The 13,493-nt window shown below is 43.8% G+C and overlaps 1 protein-coding gene across 2 annotated transcripts in view; it reads right to left on the bottom strand.

Moving 5' to 3' along the window:
* Positions 1–13,493, bottom strand: part of HDGFL3 (HDGF like 3) — a 38,748-nt gene that overhangs the window by 3,665 nt on the left and 21,590 nt on the right. Inside the window, exon 7 of one of the 2 annotated variants that reach the window (XM_075207913.1) lies at positions 540–626. The exons of the other annotated variant lie outside the window; for it this stretch is intronic. Coding sequence (XP_075064014.1) covers positions 567–626 — 60 coding nt within the window. The 3' untranslated portion in view covers positions 540–566. The remainder of the gene's footprint in view (positions 1–539; positions 627–13,493) is intronic. 2 annotated transcript variants of the gene reach the window in all.

The raw sequence follows: 13,493 nt of genomic DNA, 5'->3' as shown, positions 1-13,493 counted from the left end.
ACTACAGTTACAATATGTTTGCCAATGAATATGATTGAACTACAAGTCCCAGCATGTGTAAGAGGTTAAAAATGGGAATTGTAGGTCAACAGAAGGTAAAGAGTCTTTATATTGGGGCACACCAAAATGTATGAAGTACTGTAAAAGGTTCAGTTGTCTTTTTAGCACAATGTGCAGATTGGTCACCTTGTTCTTGATGCACAGAACTGAATCCTTCTATGGTTCAGAGATATTTTGCACACATATATCCAAAACAGGGATGCTTTGACTAGTAAGATGACAATTGTTTACCTGTTTTACCACATAAAATGTAGTATATGTTTTATGTAATACATAGTTGTTGGGTTATTTGCTTTTAAGAGAATAGTGAATATGAAAATATCATGACAACTGCAGTAACATTCAGTGACTTGTCAGAACTTCAATATGTTAAGGACAGCACACTCATTTGTTATATACAGTTCTAAATGTATTTGCAATATAACAATGACATATTCGGTAGATTAATTTGTTGCACAGTTAATGGACTGTATGCTCACCAAATCTTGCATGTGTGCCACTAAGAATTATAATTTCTCTTTAGCATCTGTGCATTTCTTACGGGCCCCAACTCTTGCATAAACATTCTGCAGGAAAATCACAGAACACCTGTGTGAAACCTTTTGGTCAAGCAGACAATGTGTTGAAGGTGTACTTTTAATGATGGGCATTTTATAAGACTGTACAGTACTCCCTCACGATCATGCACTAAGAAAACAAAAAGCATTACACATATTATAACAAAACCCTGCTTGTGTGGTCACAATGTAGCCAACCTTTAGTCTGCTGGAGAAGTATGTGAAATAGCAAAATGAGCTAAAAATATATTACATTGAAAAATTATAACAGCTGAAATCTTTATTGAACATTGTGAAAGATACTTCAAAATTAATTGGCCAGTATTTCCGTCTAATATTGCAGTCCTAGGTAATCATGTTTAGAAAATGAAGTTTATTACTTGCTGTAAATAGCGGTTGTATGGAAATAATTTGGATTTTAAAAAACATGAACATGAAGCCTGTTAAATTGTGATGAAAATAATTGTAAAGTGCACTCTACATGTTAGAAGAGCTCTTCACTGGCTGATTACATTGTGAAGACTCAATGAGGAAAACTTTCTTATTACCTTTCATGTTGTTTACCTTTTCATACACTTTTACTCAAACAAAAACTAATGTTATGCAGAATACAATTTATTTTTTTTGCAAAACTATTTGCCATGGTGTTGAATACCAGGCAAAATACCAAAACCACCCTAGACCAAGTGAACACCTTAAATACTACATGTTGTAAATGAAGGACAAATATGGAGTAAGTTTCTGCATACTCTTACATGCAATCTGGCAGCCAGGGAGCATGGTGCTTCATAGGAAAAGCATGACTTCATATCTGTAAACAGTGATATGTTGTGATGCATTCAATCGCACCTGGTGGTGAGCAATAGAGCCTTAAATCATCTGTAACTTATTCTCCCATATGTAACATTACAATGACTTATATGGACACTAAACTGTAAGGGGCATATTCAATTGTCAGCGGGATTGCCGAAAATCCCCCGGTCCGCGCATGATTACCGTTATTACGGTAATCATGCGCGGAAAATCAGATAATACAGTAATTTACTCGCTGGATTTCAGCTCGCAGCTCCCTGAGCCGCGAGCTAAAATCCAGCTAGATTTTACCGTATTAACTGTAGAAGTTTTAACGCCGCTGAACTTTGGGACAACTGAATATGCCCCTAAGTGTTCCTTGAGTGGCTATACCCTTCATAGGACATGTAGAGACAGACCGTTTATAGATAGTGTTCCAGAAGTTTCAATTTAATCCATGTACAAATGGTTGTTTTTATGTCTCTCTCATAATTGATATGGGAATGGATGAGAGACATACTTTGTTAGTGATCATTCATTTCTATGGAGTAATGGAGTGACCATACACATGACAGAGCAGGAACAAACTTTTCCTTGTTCCTGCTCCCACTTCAGCTTCAGTAAAATGATTATATGCAAGTCCTTTTTTTTGTTATCATTTCTGGGTCAGGTACAGTGGCTTGAAGGGATTTATTTACATCAACTACAAACCTGGCTTATTGTATGTAAAAAATGCCTCCGCCACTTCATCTGCCCCTGTCCACCTCCCAACTGTAAGTAGAAGTACTTTACTTTCATATCAGACATTTATTTAGAGGAGAGCAGCAGGGCCACCATCAGGGGGGTACAGGGGTTACCCTTGTACCGGGCCCGGGCTCACCAGGGGGCCCGGAGGCACACTCTTACCAGGGGGGGGGGCGCTATTTTCAGCCTGGCTGTCACTGTGACAGCCAGACTGAAGACAGCAGCGAAGACGCCAGGGCTGAAGGACTGTACCTTCAGCCTTGACTTCAGCAGTGGAACGCATGTGCGTTCCACCAACAGGAAGTTCTGAATGCCGAACTTCCTGTGGTTGAACGCATATGCGTTCCACTGCGGGAGGTAAGGCCAGAAGTGTCTCTCTCCCTCCCTCTCCCCTAATAATATATATATATATATATATATGATGAGTAATTAAATTACGCTCTCCTAGTGACACCAGTCACCTGACCACAAAGGAAAGGAAGCGGAGAAGGTAGTACCTGCCCTATTAAGGTGGGCACCGAACACCCAAAATAGGGCTTGGCTGGGAAACTCATGAAATATTTTGAGAAGTTGAGGAGCGTGAACATATGAAGACTTAACCATGGAACATACCCTTTCCAATCCACAAAAAACTGTAAGACGCTCCTAGAGATACATGAAACTAGAATCTTATTGCTGTACCAGGGCGGAATGAGGAGGGGAATTAGGAGAAGTAAATAGTTTGATGATAAGAGGCTTTAGTAGTGAAATATGGAAGACATTCGGAATATGTAATGAGACAGACAATTTTCATCTGAAGGCCTCTGGATTTACCACCTGAAGAATCTCAAAAGTTCAGATAGAGCGTGGAGCAAATTTGGAATTCAGAGATGGAGATTCAGAGTGGACACAACAATCCTTTGTAGTCAGTTTAGGAATTGTGCATTTTTTTTATTAGTGGAGATCTTATAACGACAAGCCGCTTAGTTCAGTTCTCATTGACAGTGGTGGCCCAGATATCCAAAAAGCTCAGCAAAACCTAGATCCAGCGCAGTATTTCAAATAATGGTATGGATACCAGCCATACTGAACAAAGAAGAAAGAGCTTTAGCCTCATGAATGTGATTAGTATGGACGAACTCTGCTCAGGGCAATAGTTAACCAGTCCTCTTGATTATCAGAAACATGCATCTTCAAGAAAGTCGTAAATACTGATTAAACCCACTTGGTCTGTCCATAGTGGATGATATATTGCAGAAAAATGATGCTTGATGTTGACACCCTTGCAGTATGCCTTCCAACTTTGATATAAATTGGGTGACAAGGTCTAATACAATATCTTGTGGGCAACCTTTCTTTAACAAAGAGAACAGCCAGCGTGGGAGCATAAGGTAGACCCTTGAGAGGGAGGAAATGGGCTGCTTTAGAAAAATGATCTATGACCAGCCAAATGGTGCTATGTCTCAGCATGCGGGCAGATCAGTTATAAGGTCCATTAATAAGTGGGTTCAAAGTCTATCAAGAATGGGCAGTGGGAGTAATTAACCGAGAGGTCTCTGCCAAGGAACCTTGTGACAAAGAATCAAAAAAGATCATCGGCCTTGCTGTTCAGATCCAGGCTGATAGTTGAGCAGAAAAACAGGCCAGCTCCCTCAGCGAGTAATCAAGCACTGAACAGTTTGCAAATAAAGGAGATTCTTATGGTCTGCATAGACGATTACAGGAAAGGAAGCTCCCACAAGGAGATTTCTCCACTTCACCAGAGCCAATTTGATTGCGTGAAGCTCTTTATCTCCAATTGCGTAATTCTTATCTGTTGGTTGGAATTGTGGGAGAAGGATGGAGTCTTCCAGTAAAGCCGGATGCTAGAGGCAGGAGACCTGATACACTGGCACTGAATAGTCAAGTTTAAATCAGCTGAATAATTGAATTGCCCACCCTCAGTGAAACAGCAGTCACCTGACCACAAGTTATAAAGGAACCAGTACACTCTGCTAGGACAGAGTGGGTGGCGCAGTTAGAAGAAGCACGGATGACTAGCGCCGGGTCCGGTATGTGGACCCTGGCATGTGATATTCATGCAGTGATGCATAACCTGGTTTTGGAGTAATTGCTATCACAGTATAAACTCCCTTTATGTTTTCTCTAAAACGGTCCAAGCTTCTCTGGAGTGGTTCACCTGTGATTAACCAGGTCTTCAGTCTGCAGTTGTGACAGAGCTTTGGAATCTTTCACTGTCAAATGCCGGTTAAAGAAATTTGTCTTCTAATTGATGTGCCGGAGTTGAAAGTGATTTGCAACTCACTAAGTCTCATTTACAAATATTGAAAGTGCAGTGCAAATGAAGTTTAGTGTTACTCACTCATTTTATAGTTAAGCTCATGGATTTGCAGGGCAAGATGGCAATATCTGCTTGGGTGCAAAAGCTTGCACTTGCTGATGGGAGGAGCTTGGAGGATTAGGGGTGTGCCTCCATAAAAGCCAGGAATGAGATTACTTAAATGAGATAACGTGGTAGAGAGTGTGCATTTCCCAGGAGGGCACAAAAAATTCCTCCACCTTGTTAGGAACTCCTTCAGTCAGCACGACAGAACCCGGAATCTGCTCCGATGTATGGTGTTCGCTGGAGCCCCTAGTGGTGGGGACAGACTTGGCTGCAGACGAACGGAGGGTCGTGTAGTGTGCACTGACTGGGGAGAACCCTGAGGCAGCGTAGTAGAACACAGTGATGTGAGATCCAGGCAAAGGGTCAAGGGCCGGCAGCAGGCATGGATATCAGAAAACAAGCCGAAGTCAGGGGGTCACAGGCAATACAACAAAGTCCAAAAACAAGCCAGGGGTCATACACGGGAAATCCAAAAATAGAATAAAGCACAGGAGCAGGGAAACAGGAACAGGAGCCTAGCTAAACAGGAAGCTATAACTGGCAATGAGGCTCAGTCCTCACTGCCTTAAATAGCAAGAAGGGCCAATAGGAATCATGGTAACAGAAACCCCTCCCACTGCATAGACTCTGCACAAACACAATGCTGACAAAAATCAAGCCAGTACCAATACAGTAAATATATAAAGACTCCCACAAGAGTCTATAGATATATATAACAACCCTACCTTTCCTTGCTGATCTGTGCCCGGGTGTCAGCCCGCTGGCCGGGCGCTGCGGCCTCTGGATTACAGCGTCCCGGTTGTTGCCTAGGCAACCGGGACGTCCGAGGCGGAAGTGACACCCCGGTCGTCATGGAGACGGCCGGGGCGTCTGAGAAGACCGGAAGCGAGCCGCTGCGGCCCGTCTGGGAGCCGCGGTTCGTAACAGACCTCAAAAGGACTTGAGTTTTCAATAGTATGGATTTTGCAGCACCTTACTCTCATGATTAATTTAAGACATACCAGAACCTAAACCATTTAGTATTATATCTGGCTGGACCAAAATGCAATATGTAGATTTAACCTCATGTATCAAACGCCCATTGTCCCTTAGATTGTAAGCTTCAGAGCAGGCCTTCTTACCTCTCTGTCAGTATTACCCAGTATTGTAGATTATTGTTTGTCACGTAATGTAAAGCACTACCGAAATTGATGATAAATAAATGCTGATGATGATGATTTTAGAAAAAGTTTTAAAAAATAATTTAAGGGAGAGTCCCTAAAGAAAGAGTAGGCTGGACTTTGAAGTGATGTTTTTACTGGTTTCATCATATGCATTTTCAGATGGATGTGAAAACCTACTTAAGTAGGCATACATGACGACAGAATCTAGTTTCAGTCCGACAATACCACAGCCATGGCATCAATCACCAGGGAGGCTCTGGAAATTCAGCGGCCATGGGTCAAGATTATTTTTTGGCCTGAGGCTCACGTTCCATTTACATTCAAGAAAATGAAAACTGGGTGGTCAGTTTCATCAGCTTGGAGTAGATGGAATCTGCTGAATGGGCTCTGCATCCAGAGGACAGATTCTTTGGTGCATCCCTTCTTCTACGTCTTTGCCATTTGACCATTACCATTTATTTATATAGCGCCACTAATTCCGCAGCGCTGTACAGAGAACTCACTCACATCAGTCCCTCCCCCATTGGAGCTTACAGTCTAAATTCCCTAACACACACACAGACAAACAGACTAGGGTCAATTTGTAAGCAGCCAATTAACCTTCTATTATGTTTTTGGAGTGTGGGAGGAAACCAGAGCACCCGGAGGAAACCCACGCAAACACGGGGAGAACATACAAACTCCTCACAGATAAGGCCATGGTGGCATCAATCTCTCAAATGATCTTTCAATGTAATGCCACCTTTCTAATCGCCTGATGGTTGAACCCAAGGTGCTGGGTTCTAGAAGATTCCCAGAAGTGATTATTCAGACAAGGCTAAATTGGACAACAAGGACCCTTCTATGAAGGTTATCCTTTGGTTAAGTTAGAATCTTGTTAAGAGAAATTAGTATTCTGTTTCTTAACTATTATTCCTGCAGTCAGGGACTGAGTCTGTCTGCAAATTCTGGATCAGCTTTCGATACCTGACTAAAGATGAAACACGTCATCAAAATATACATAGAGGATTTAAAAATCTGGATCAACTTAAAAAAGTCTGACTACACAGACAAAAAACATAAGAAAAATATACATTGAGGGTTTAATACAGAAGTGAAGAGAATAATGCACTTGCCAAGTTCAGGTATCCCAGTTATAAATACAGTGACATGTGAGTGTCAGACGCCGTCCCCGCTGATTCCCTGTCAGACGGGGAACGGACGTCTGATCCCCCCGTCGGCTGCCGCGGACTTCCGGATTGCAGGCGCATGCGCCCTGGCCTCAGTCCCGTTGCTAGGCAACGGGACGCTGCTTTAGTTTCCGCCTCCGCTCTCCACCAATCACCTCTGTTTGGATTCTATTTAAACCTGCCTCTGGCGCCATTAGGGTGCCAGAGTAACAGGTTCACCACCAGTGTTCCTGGCTTCCTTATTTCTCCATACTCCTGAGTATTCTGATTCCTGATTACCTGTTGTGACCCCGGCTTGGCGACCATTCTACTCTTCCGTGTGACCCATTCTGTACTGTGACTTCGGCTTGGCGACTATTCCTTTGGATTACCCTTTTGTACCTGATATTTCTGATTGCTGTGACCCGGAACCGTCTGACCCCTCTACGCTACACCGGTAACTGGCTAATAGGACCGTGACCTGCGTGCTCTCTGCTGCGAAGTCCAAACCTCCTTGCGGGGGTCCCTGGTGAACACCAGGGGTACGTTAGACTCCGCGCCTGTTTGACCAGTGGCACCAATACCGGTTATTGTCTTATTATCTTCAGCCTCATAGGCCTACAGCGTGACAGTTTACTCTGGCCATGACTGACGGTACCGGAGAACCCTCATCCCGAGACCTCCTCATCCATTTAGGAGTACGGGTAGAACGCCAGGAGGCCAACCAAGCACAACTCTTGCAGTGTTTACAAGGAGTGATTTCCCGCTTGGATGCCCTGAGCAGTTCTCAGGCAGCAGCCCCAGTTCCTGATCCTGCTCCGGCCGCTGCCCCACCAAGCGCAGTACTTGCTACCTCTAGAACACTACGGATTCCAACCCCAGAGAAATACGACGGTAATCCCAAAGGATGCCGTGGATTCCTAAATCAGTGTTCCATCCAGTTTGAACTTTCACCGGAAAACTTCGCATCTGAGAGAGCTAAGGTAGCCTATATTATTTCCCTCCTGACGGGAAAAGCCCTAGCTTGGGCCTCGCCACTGTGGGAACGAAGAGATGGATCTCTCCTTCGTTCTGATACTTTCATTGAGAACTTCCGGAGGGTATTTGATGAACCTGGTCGTGTGTCTTCGGCTGCATCCAGTTTGTTAGCTCTTCGCCAAGGTTCCTTAACTGCAGGTCAATACGCGGTTTCGTACCTTAGCCTCATAATTAGGCTGGAATGATGAAGCTCTCTCCGCCACCTATTGGCAAGGCCTGTCAGACCCTATCAAGGATGCACTGGCTTCGCAAGAGCTTCCATCCAAGCTTGACGACTTGGTCTCTTTGTGTGTCAAGATAGACATTCGCCTTCAAGAGCGCTCTCAGGAGAGGGTCCAAGGTCGTCGCACTGTGTGTTTGGCTCCTCGTTTTCAATCCCCAGCTCTCCCGGCGGAAGAGCCGATGCAAATTGGACGCTCTCGCCTGTCACAGGATGAGAGAGAACGCAGGGTCAAGAATCGTTTGTGTTTGTACTGTGGAGAATCCGGCCATCTGCTATCTTCCTGTCCCAAGAGGCCGGAAAACTTCACCGCCTAGGCAACACCAGGGAGGTTGTTCTAGGTTCATGTCTCCATTCTCCCTCTCCTTCCAAAGATAACAGTTTTCTGATGCCTGTCACCCTCACATTTTCGGACTCTTCCCTAAATTGTTCTGCTTTTGTGGATTCCGGATCTGCAGGAAATTTCATCTCTGCCACTCTGGTGTCGAAGCTTCACATACCCTGCACTCCATTGCCGCAACCTCTGGTTCTTACTGCAGTTGACGGTAACCGTGTCAGCAACGGTTCCATCACTGACACTACTTCTCCAGTTCAGTTGCAGGTAGGGGTTATCCATCAAGAGTGGATTCAGTTCCTGGTTATCCCACATTCCGTTAACTCCATCATTTTAGGGCTACCATGGCTCAGGAAACATTCACCGCAATTCGATTGGGCTCACGCTCAAGTTACCTCCTGGGGCTCCTCATGCTTCAAGCAATGCCTCTCGAGAATACTTCCTCCTAACCAACTTCCTTGTCTCTCTCTGGACTCCCACCTCAAACTACCAGAGCCGTATTCAGACTTCATTGATGTGTTTAGTAAGACCGCTGCAGAGACTCTCCCTCCACATCGAGCATGGGATTGTCCTATTGAGCTAATTCCCGGCAAAACTATTCCCAAAGGTAGAGTCTATCCTCTGGCTCTCCCTGAGACTAAGGCAATGTCTTTATATATATCAGATAACCTTCAAAGAGAATTTATCAGAAAGTCTACCTCGCCAGCAGGAGCTGGATTCTTTTTTGTAAAAAAAAAAGACGGCTCATTAAGACCGTGCATAGACTACCGCCGTCTTAATGATATAACCATCAAGAACCGCTATCTGCTCCCATTGATCACAGAACTGTTCGACCGGATTAGAGGAGCCAAAATCTTCTCTAAATTAGATCTCAGAGGGGCCTACAACTTAATCCGCATTCGAAAGGGCGATGAGTGGAAAACGGCATTTAACACCCGTGACGGGCACTATGAGTACTTAGTCATGCCGTTTGGACTTTGCAATGCCCCCGCAGTGTTTCAAGATTTTGTCAACGAGATCTTCAGGGATCTTCTGTATCAATTTGTGATTGTCTACCTGGACGATATTTTGATACTTTCATCTGACTTACATGTTCATCGTCTCCATGTCAAGACTGTTCTTTCTCGTCTCCGGAAACATTCCTTATATTGCAAGCTGGAGAAATGCCTTTTTGAGCGTCCACAAGTTCCATTTCTAGGATACATAGTTTCTGGCAACGGCCTGCTGATGGATCCGCAGAAAGTGAAGGCCATTGCCAACTGGCCATTACCTATTGGTCTCAAAGCTACCCAACGCTTTATCGGCTTTGCTAATTATTACCGGCAGTTCATTAAAGGCTTTTCATCCATTATCTGTCCTATTGCAGCTTTAACTCGAAAAGGTGCCTGCAGCAAACCATGGCCTGTCGAAGCCATATTGGCCTTCAAAACTCTTAAAGAAGCATTTCTTTCGGCCCCTATACTCAAACAGCCAGACCAGGGGAGACCGTTTTTTATTGAAGTGGACGCTTCTTCAGTCGGGATTGGAGCAATACTTTCCCAGAAATCTGCTTCAGGAACATTAGAGACTTGTGGATTCCTGTCTAAGAAATTCTCTAGCACTGAACTAAATTATGGAATCGGTGACAAGGAATTATTAGCCATCAAGATTGCCCTTGAGGAGTGGCGTCACTTACTAGAGAGTGCCTTACATCCCGTCACGGTCATAACAGATCATAAAAATCTTACTTATCTCCAGGAAGCACAATGTCTTAACCCCCGTCAAACTCGCTGGTCTCTTTTCTTTGCCAGGTTCCAACTCATTCTCACCTTTCGTCCCGGTTCCAAAAACTCCAAGGCCGATGCTCTCTCCAGGTCCTTTGATAATGATGGTACTCTCACTTGTTTAGACAACAAAATGATTCTAAATCCAATACAAACAGTGGCCATTACCAATTCTTCAGTTACCTCTCCCCCTCCAGGGCGTTCATTCGTGGAACCTCATCTCCGCTCTAAATTACTATGTTGGGCTCACGAGTCCAAATTTGCCGGCCATGCCGGTTACAAGAGAACCAAAGAATTTCTCTCCAGATATTATTGGTGGCCTAAACTGGCTTCAGATGTTCAAAAATTTGTATCTGTATGTTCGGTTTGTGCACGCCACAAGGTGCCAAGACAAAGCCCTCCTGGTCTTCTCCTTCCTCTGCCTATTCCGGATTCTCCCTGGACCAGCATTACGATGGACTTCATCACCGATCTCCCTTTGAGCAATGGCTACAATACCATCTGGGTCGTGGTAGACCGCTTTTCAAAAATGTCACACTTCACTCCTTGTAAAGGTCTCCCTTCAGCCCCTAAACTCGCAGATTTGTTTCTAAAGAACATCTTCCGTCTTCATGGATGCCCTCAAGAGATCATCTCTGACAGAGGAGTACAATTTGTCTCTAAGTTCTGGAGAGCTTTCTGTAATAAGATTGGAGTCAGTCTCAAATTTTCTTCCGGATATCACCCCCAAACTAACGGACAGACAGAACGAGTGAATCAAGACTTGGAGTGTTTCCTACGGTGTTTTGCTTCTGATCATCAAACGACATGGAATGATCTTCTGTATTAGGCCGAATTTGCCCACAACAATCTTCTACATTCCTCCTCTGGGCGTTATCCATTTTTCATTATCTACGGCAGACACCCCACTCCTCCTCTCTTATCCGAAGCTCCTTCTTCTCTAGTACCAGCGGCTGATACTCTCATCCATGACTTCTCTCAAACCAAAGAAGCACTGTCTACTTCTGTACAGAGACAGAAGAAAGCGGCTGATCTTCATAGAAGAGTTGCTCCAGTACTAAGGGTAGGAGACAGTGTTTGGTTGTCTACGCGCAACCTTCGACTTCAAGTTCCATCCATGAAGTTGGCTCCTAAGTTTATTGGTCCCTTTTCCATAGCACAAGTCATCAATCCTGTTTCCTTCAAACTTACATTACCCCCGTCTCTTAAGATCCATAACACATTTCATATTTCATTGCTGAAACCGCTGATTCTCAACGAATTCTTCAGAGAACCTGCTCCTCCTCCACCTATTAAAACATCTTTAGGAGATGAATTTGAGATCGAGAGAATTCTGAAGAGACGTTTCTTCCAGCGCAAACCTCAGTATCTAGTACACTGGAGGGGTTACGGTCCAGAGGAGAGATCGTGGGTCTCGGAAGCCGACCTTCATGCTCCTCGTCTCCTTGCAAAATTTCTGAGGAAAGGCAATCCTTCTCTGAGAGGGAGGAGGGGAGGGGGTACTGTCAGATGCCGTCCCCGCTGATTCCCTGTCAGACGGGGAACAGACGTCTGATCCCCCCGTCGGCTGCCGCGGACTTCCGGATTGCAGGCGCATGCGCCCTGGCCTCAGTCCCGTTGCTAGGCAACGGGACGCTGCTTCAGTTTCCGCCTCCGCTCTCCACCAATCACCTCTGTTTGGATTCTATTTAAACCTGCCTCTGGCGCCATTAGGGTGCCAGAGTAACAGGTTCACCACCAGTGTTCCTGGCTTCCTTATTTCTCCATACTCCTGAGTATTCTGATTCCTGATTACCTGTTGTGACCCCGGCTTGGCGACCATTCTACTCTTCCGTGTGACCCATTCTGTACTGTGACTTCGGCTTGGCGACTATTCCTTTGGATTACCCTTTTGTACCTGATATTCCTGATTGCTGTGACCCGGAACCGTCTGACCCCTCTACGCTACACCGGTAACTGGCTAATAGGACCGCGACCTGCGTGCTCTCTGCTGCGAAGTCCAAACCTCCTTGCGGGGGTCCCTGGTGAACACCAGGGGTACGTTAGACTCCGTGCCTGTTTGACCAGTGGCACCAATACCGGTTAGTGTCTTATTATCTTCAGCCTCATAGGCCTACAGCGTGACAGTGAGTTGAAAGAACATTTTTGAGCGCTATATACTTGGTAATGACGGAACTCCCAAATTACCAACTGCACAGAAAATCATCTACAAGACCACCAAATTGGATAAATGTTAATCTGCGTTTGGGTCTTGGAGCTCTATCTATTCAGTTCCTTATGTTAGGTCACAGGATCAGCTGCTGTTACACTGCTTGCTGAAATACCTTGCTTTCTGCTTACACTGAATGACATTATAACACAAGTGCAAGAACACACCCTGCTACCACTTACTGCTGGAGTATTTAGCACTTTATAACCATTAGTGATGATGTGTGTTTTATGTTTTTTATACATGAAAAAATAATTTAAATAATATTTTTACAAGCAAGTTAGTTGTAATACTAAATTCTGTCATTAAATTATGTCACATCTTGGTAGTGGATTATTATTAGAATATTACATTGTATATAATTTATATGGACACATTTCACTTTTTTTAAAAAAAAATTGTCCTTAAGTCCTGTTCAATCTTATCAGATTGCATTTTCTTTTTTACGGGATAATCAGAAATATTCCTGTGAACAACAGATTGTTTACAGTTCCCTTTTTTTTTAGCATGTTGCATAGTTTTCTTGTACCACAAATATTGTTGTTTTTAGGTTGTTTTATTTTACCATATTAGCTTATGCCCAACAATGTTATGTATGAGAAATATGAATTTATATAGTTACTGTCCAATACTAGTATAGTACATATGCTACAGGCGGCTGATGCTTTACTTCTTTTTGGCTCTATGGTGTCCTCTTTTCCTGTCCCATGATTTGGTACTAAATTGGCCGACTGTAGAAGTCATGATAGGGGTATAATTACTTGATTAGTCTATTAGTTAACTCTTTAGTGTCTGTCCTAGTAGTAACAGCTGCTGGATCTCATGCTTTTCCCTCCAATGTACAAAGTGACAAATAGATTTTACTGTAAGCATAATAAACATCTTACTAAAGTATTTGTGTGACACAACTGAAAATAACTAAAAACATACAAATCTCTACTATAGTGTTACCCCCAGACTTATATGTAATAATCTTTTGAAAGATTATGAAAATGCAGTCTCCTATGTTTTTCTAAATAAATAACACCCTTGTGGTTGAACTATGGAACACGCAAAAAACGTAAATAAAGCTACAATCAAATGAGGATACATTTATTAGT

Source organism: Mixophyes fleayi, chromosome 4 (assembly GCF_038048845.1).
Source record: "Mixophyes fleayi isolate aMixFle1 chromosome 4, aMixFle1.hap1, whole genome shotgun sequence".
Classification (NCBI taxonomy): Eukaryota; Metazoa; Chordata; class Amphibia; order Anura; family Limnodynastidae; genus Mixophyes; species Mixophyes fleayi.
Note: the sequence above shows the minus strand (reverse complement) of the source record. Positions and strands in the feature narration are given on the sequence as shown.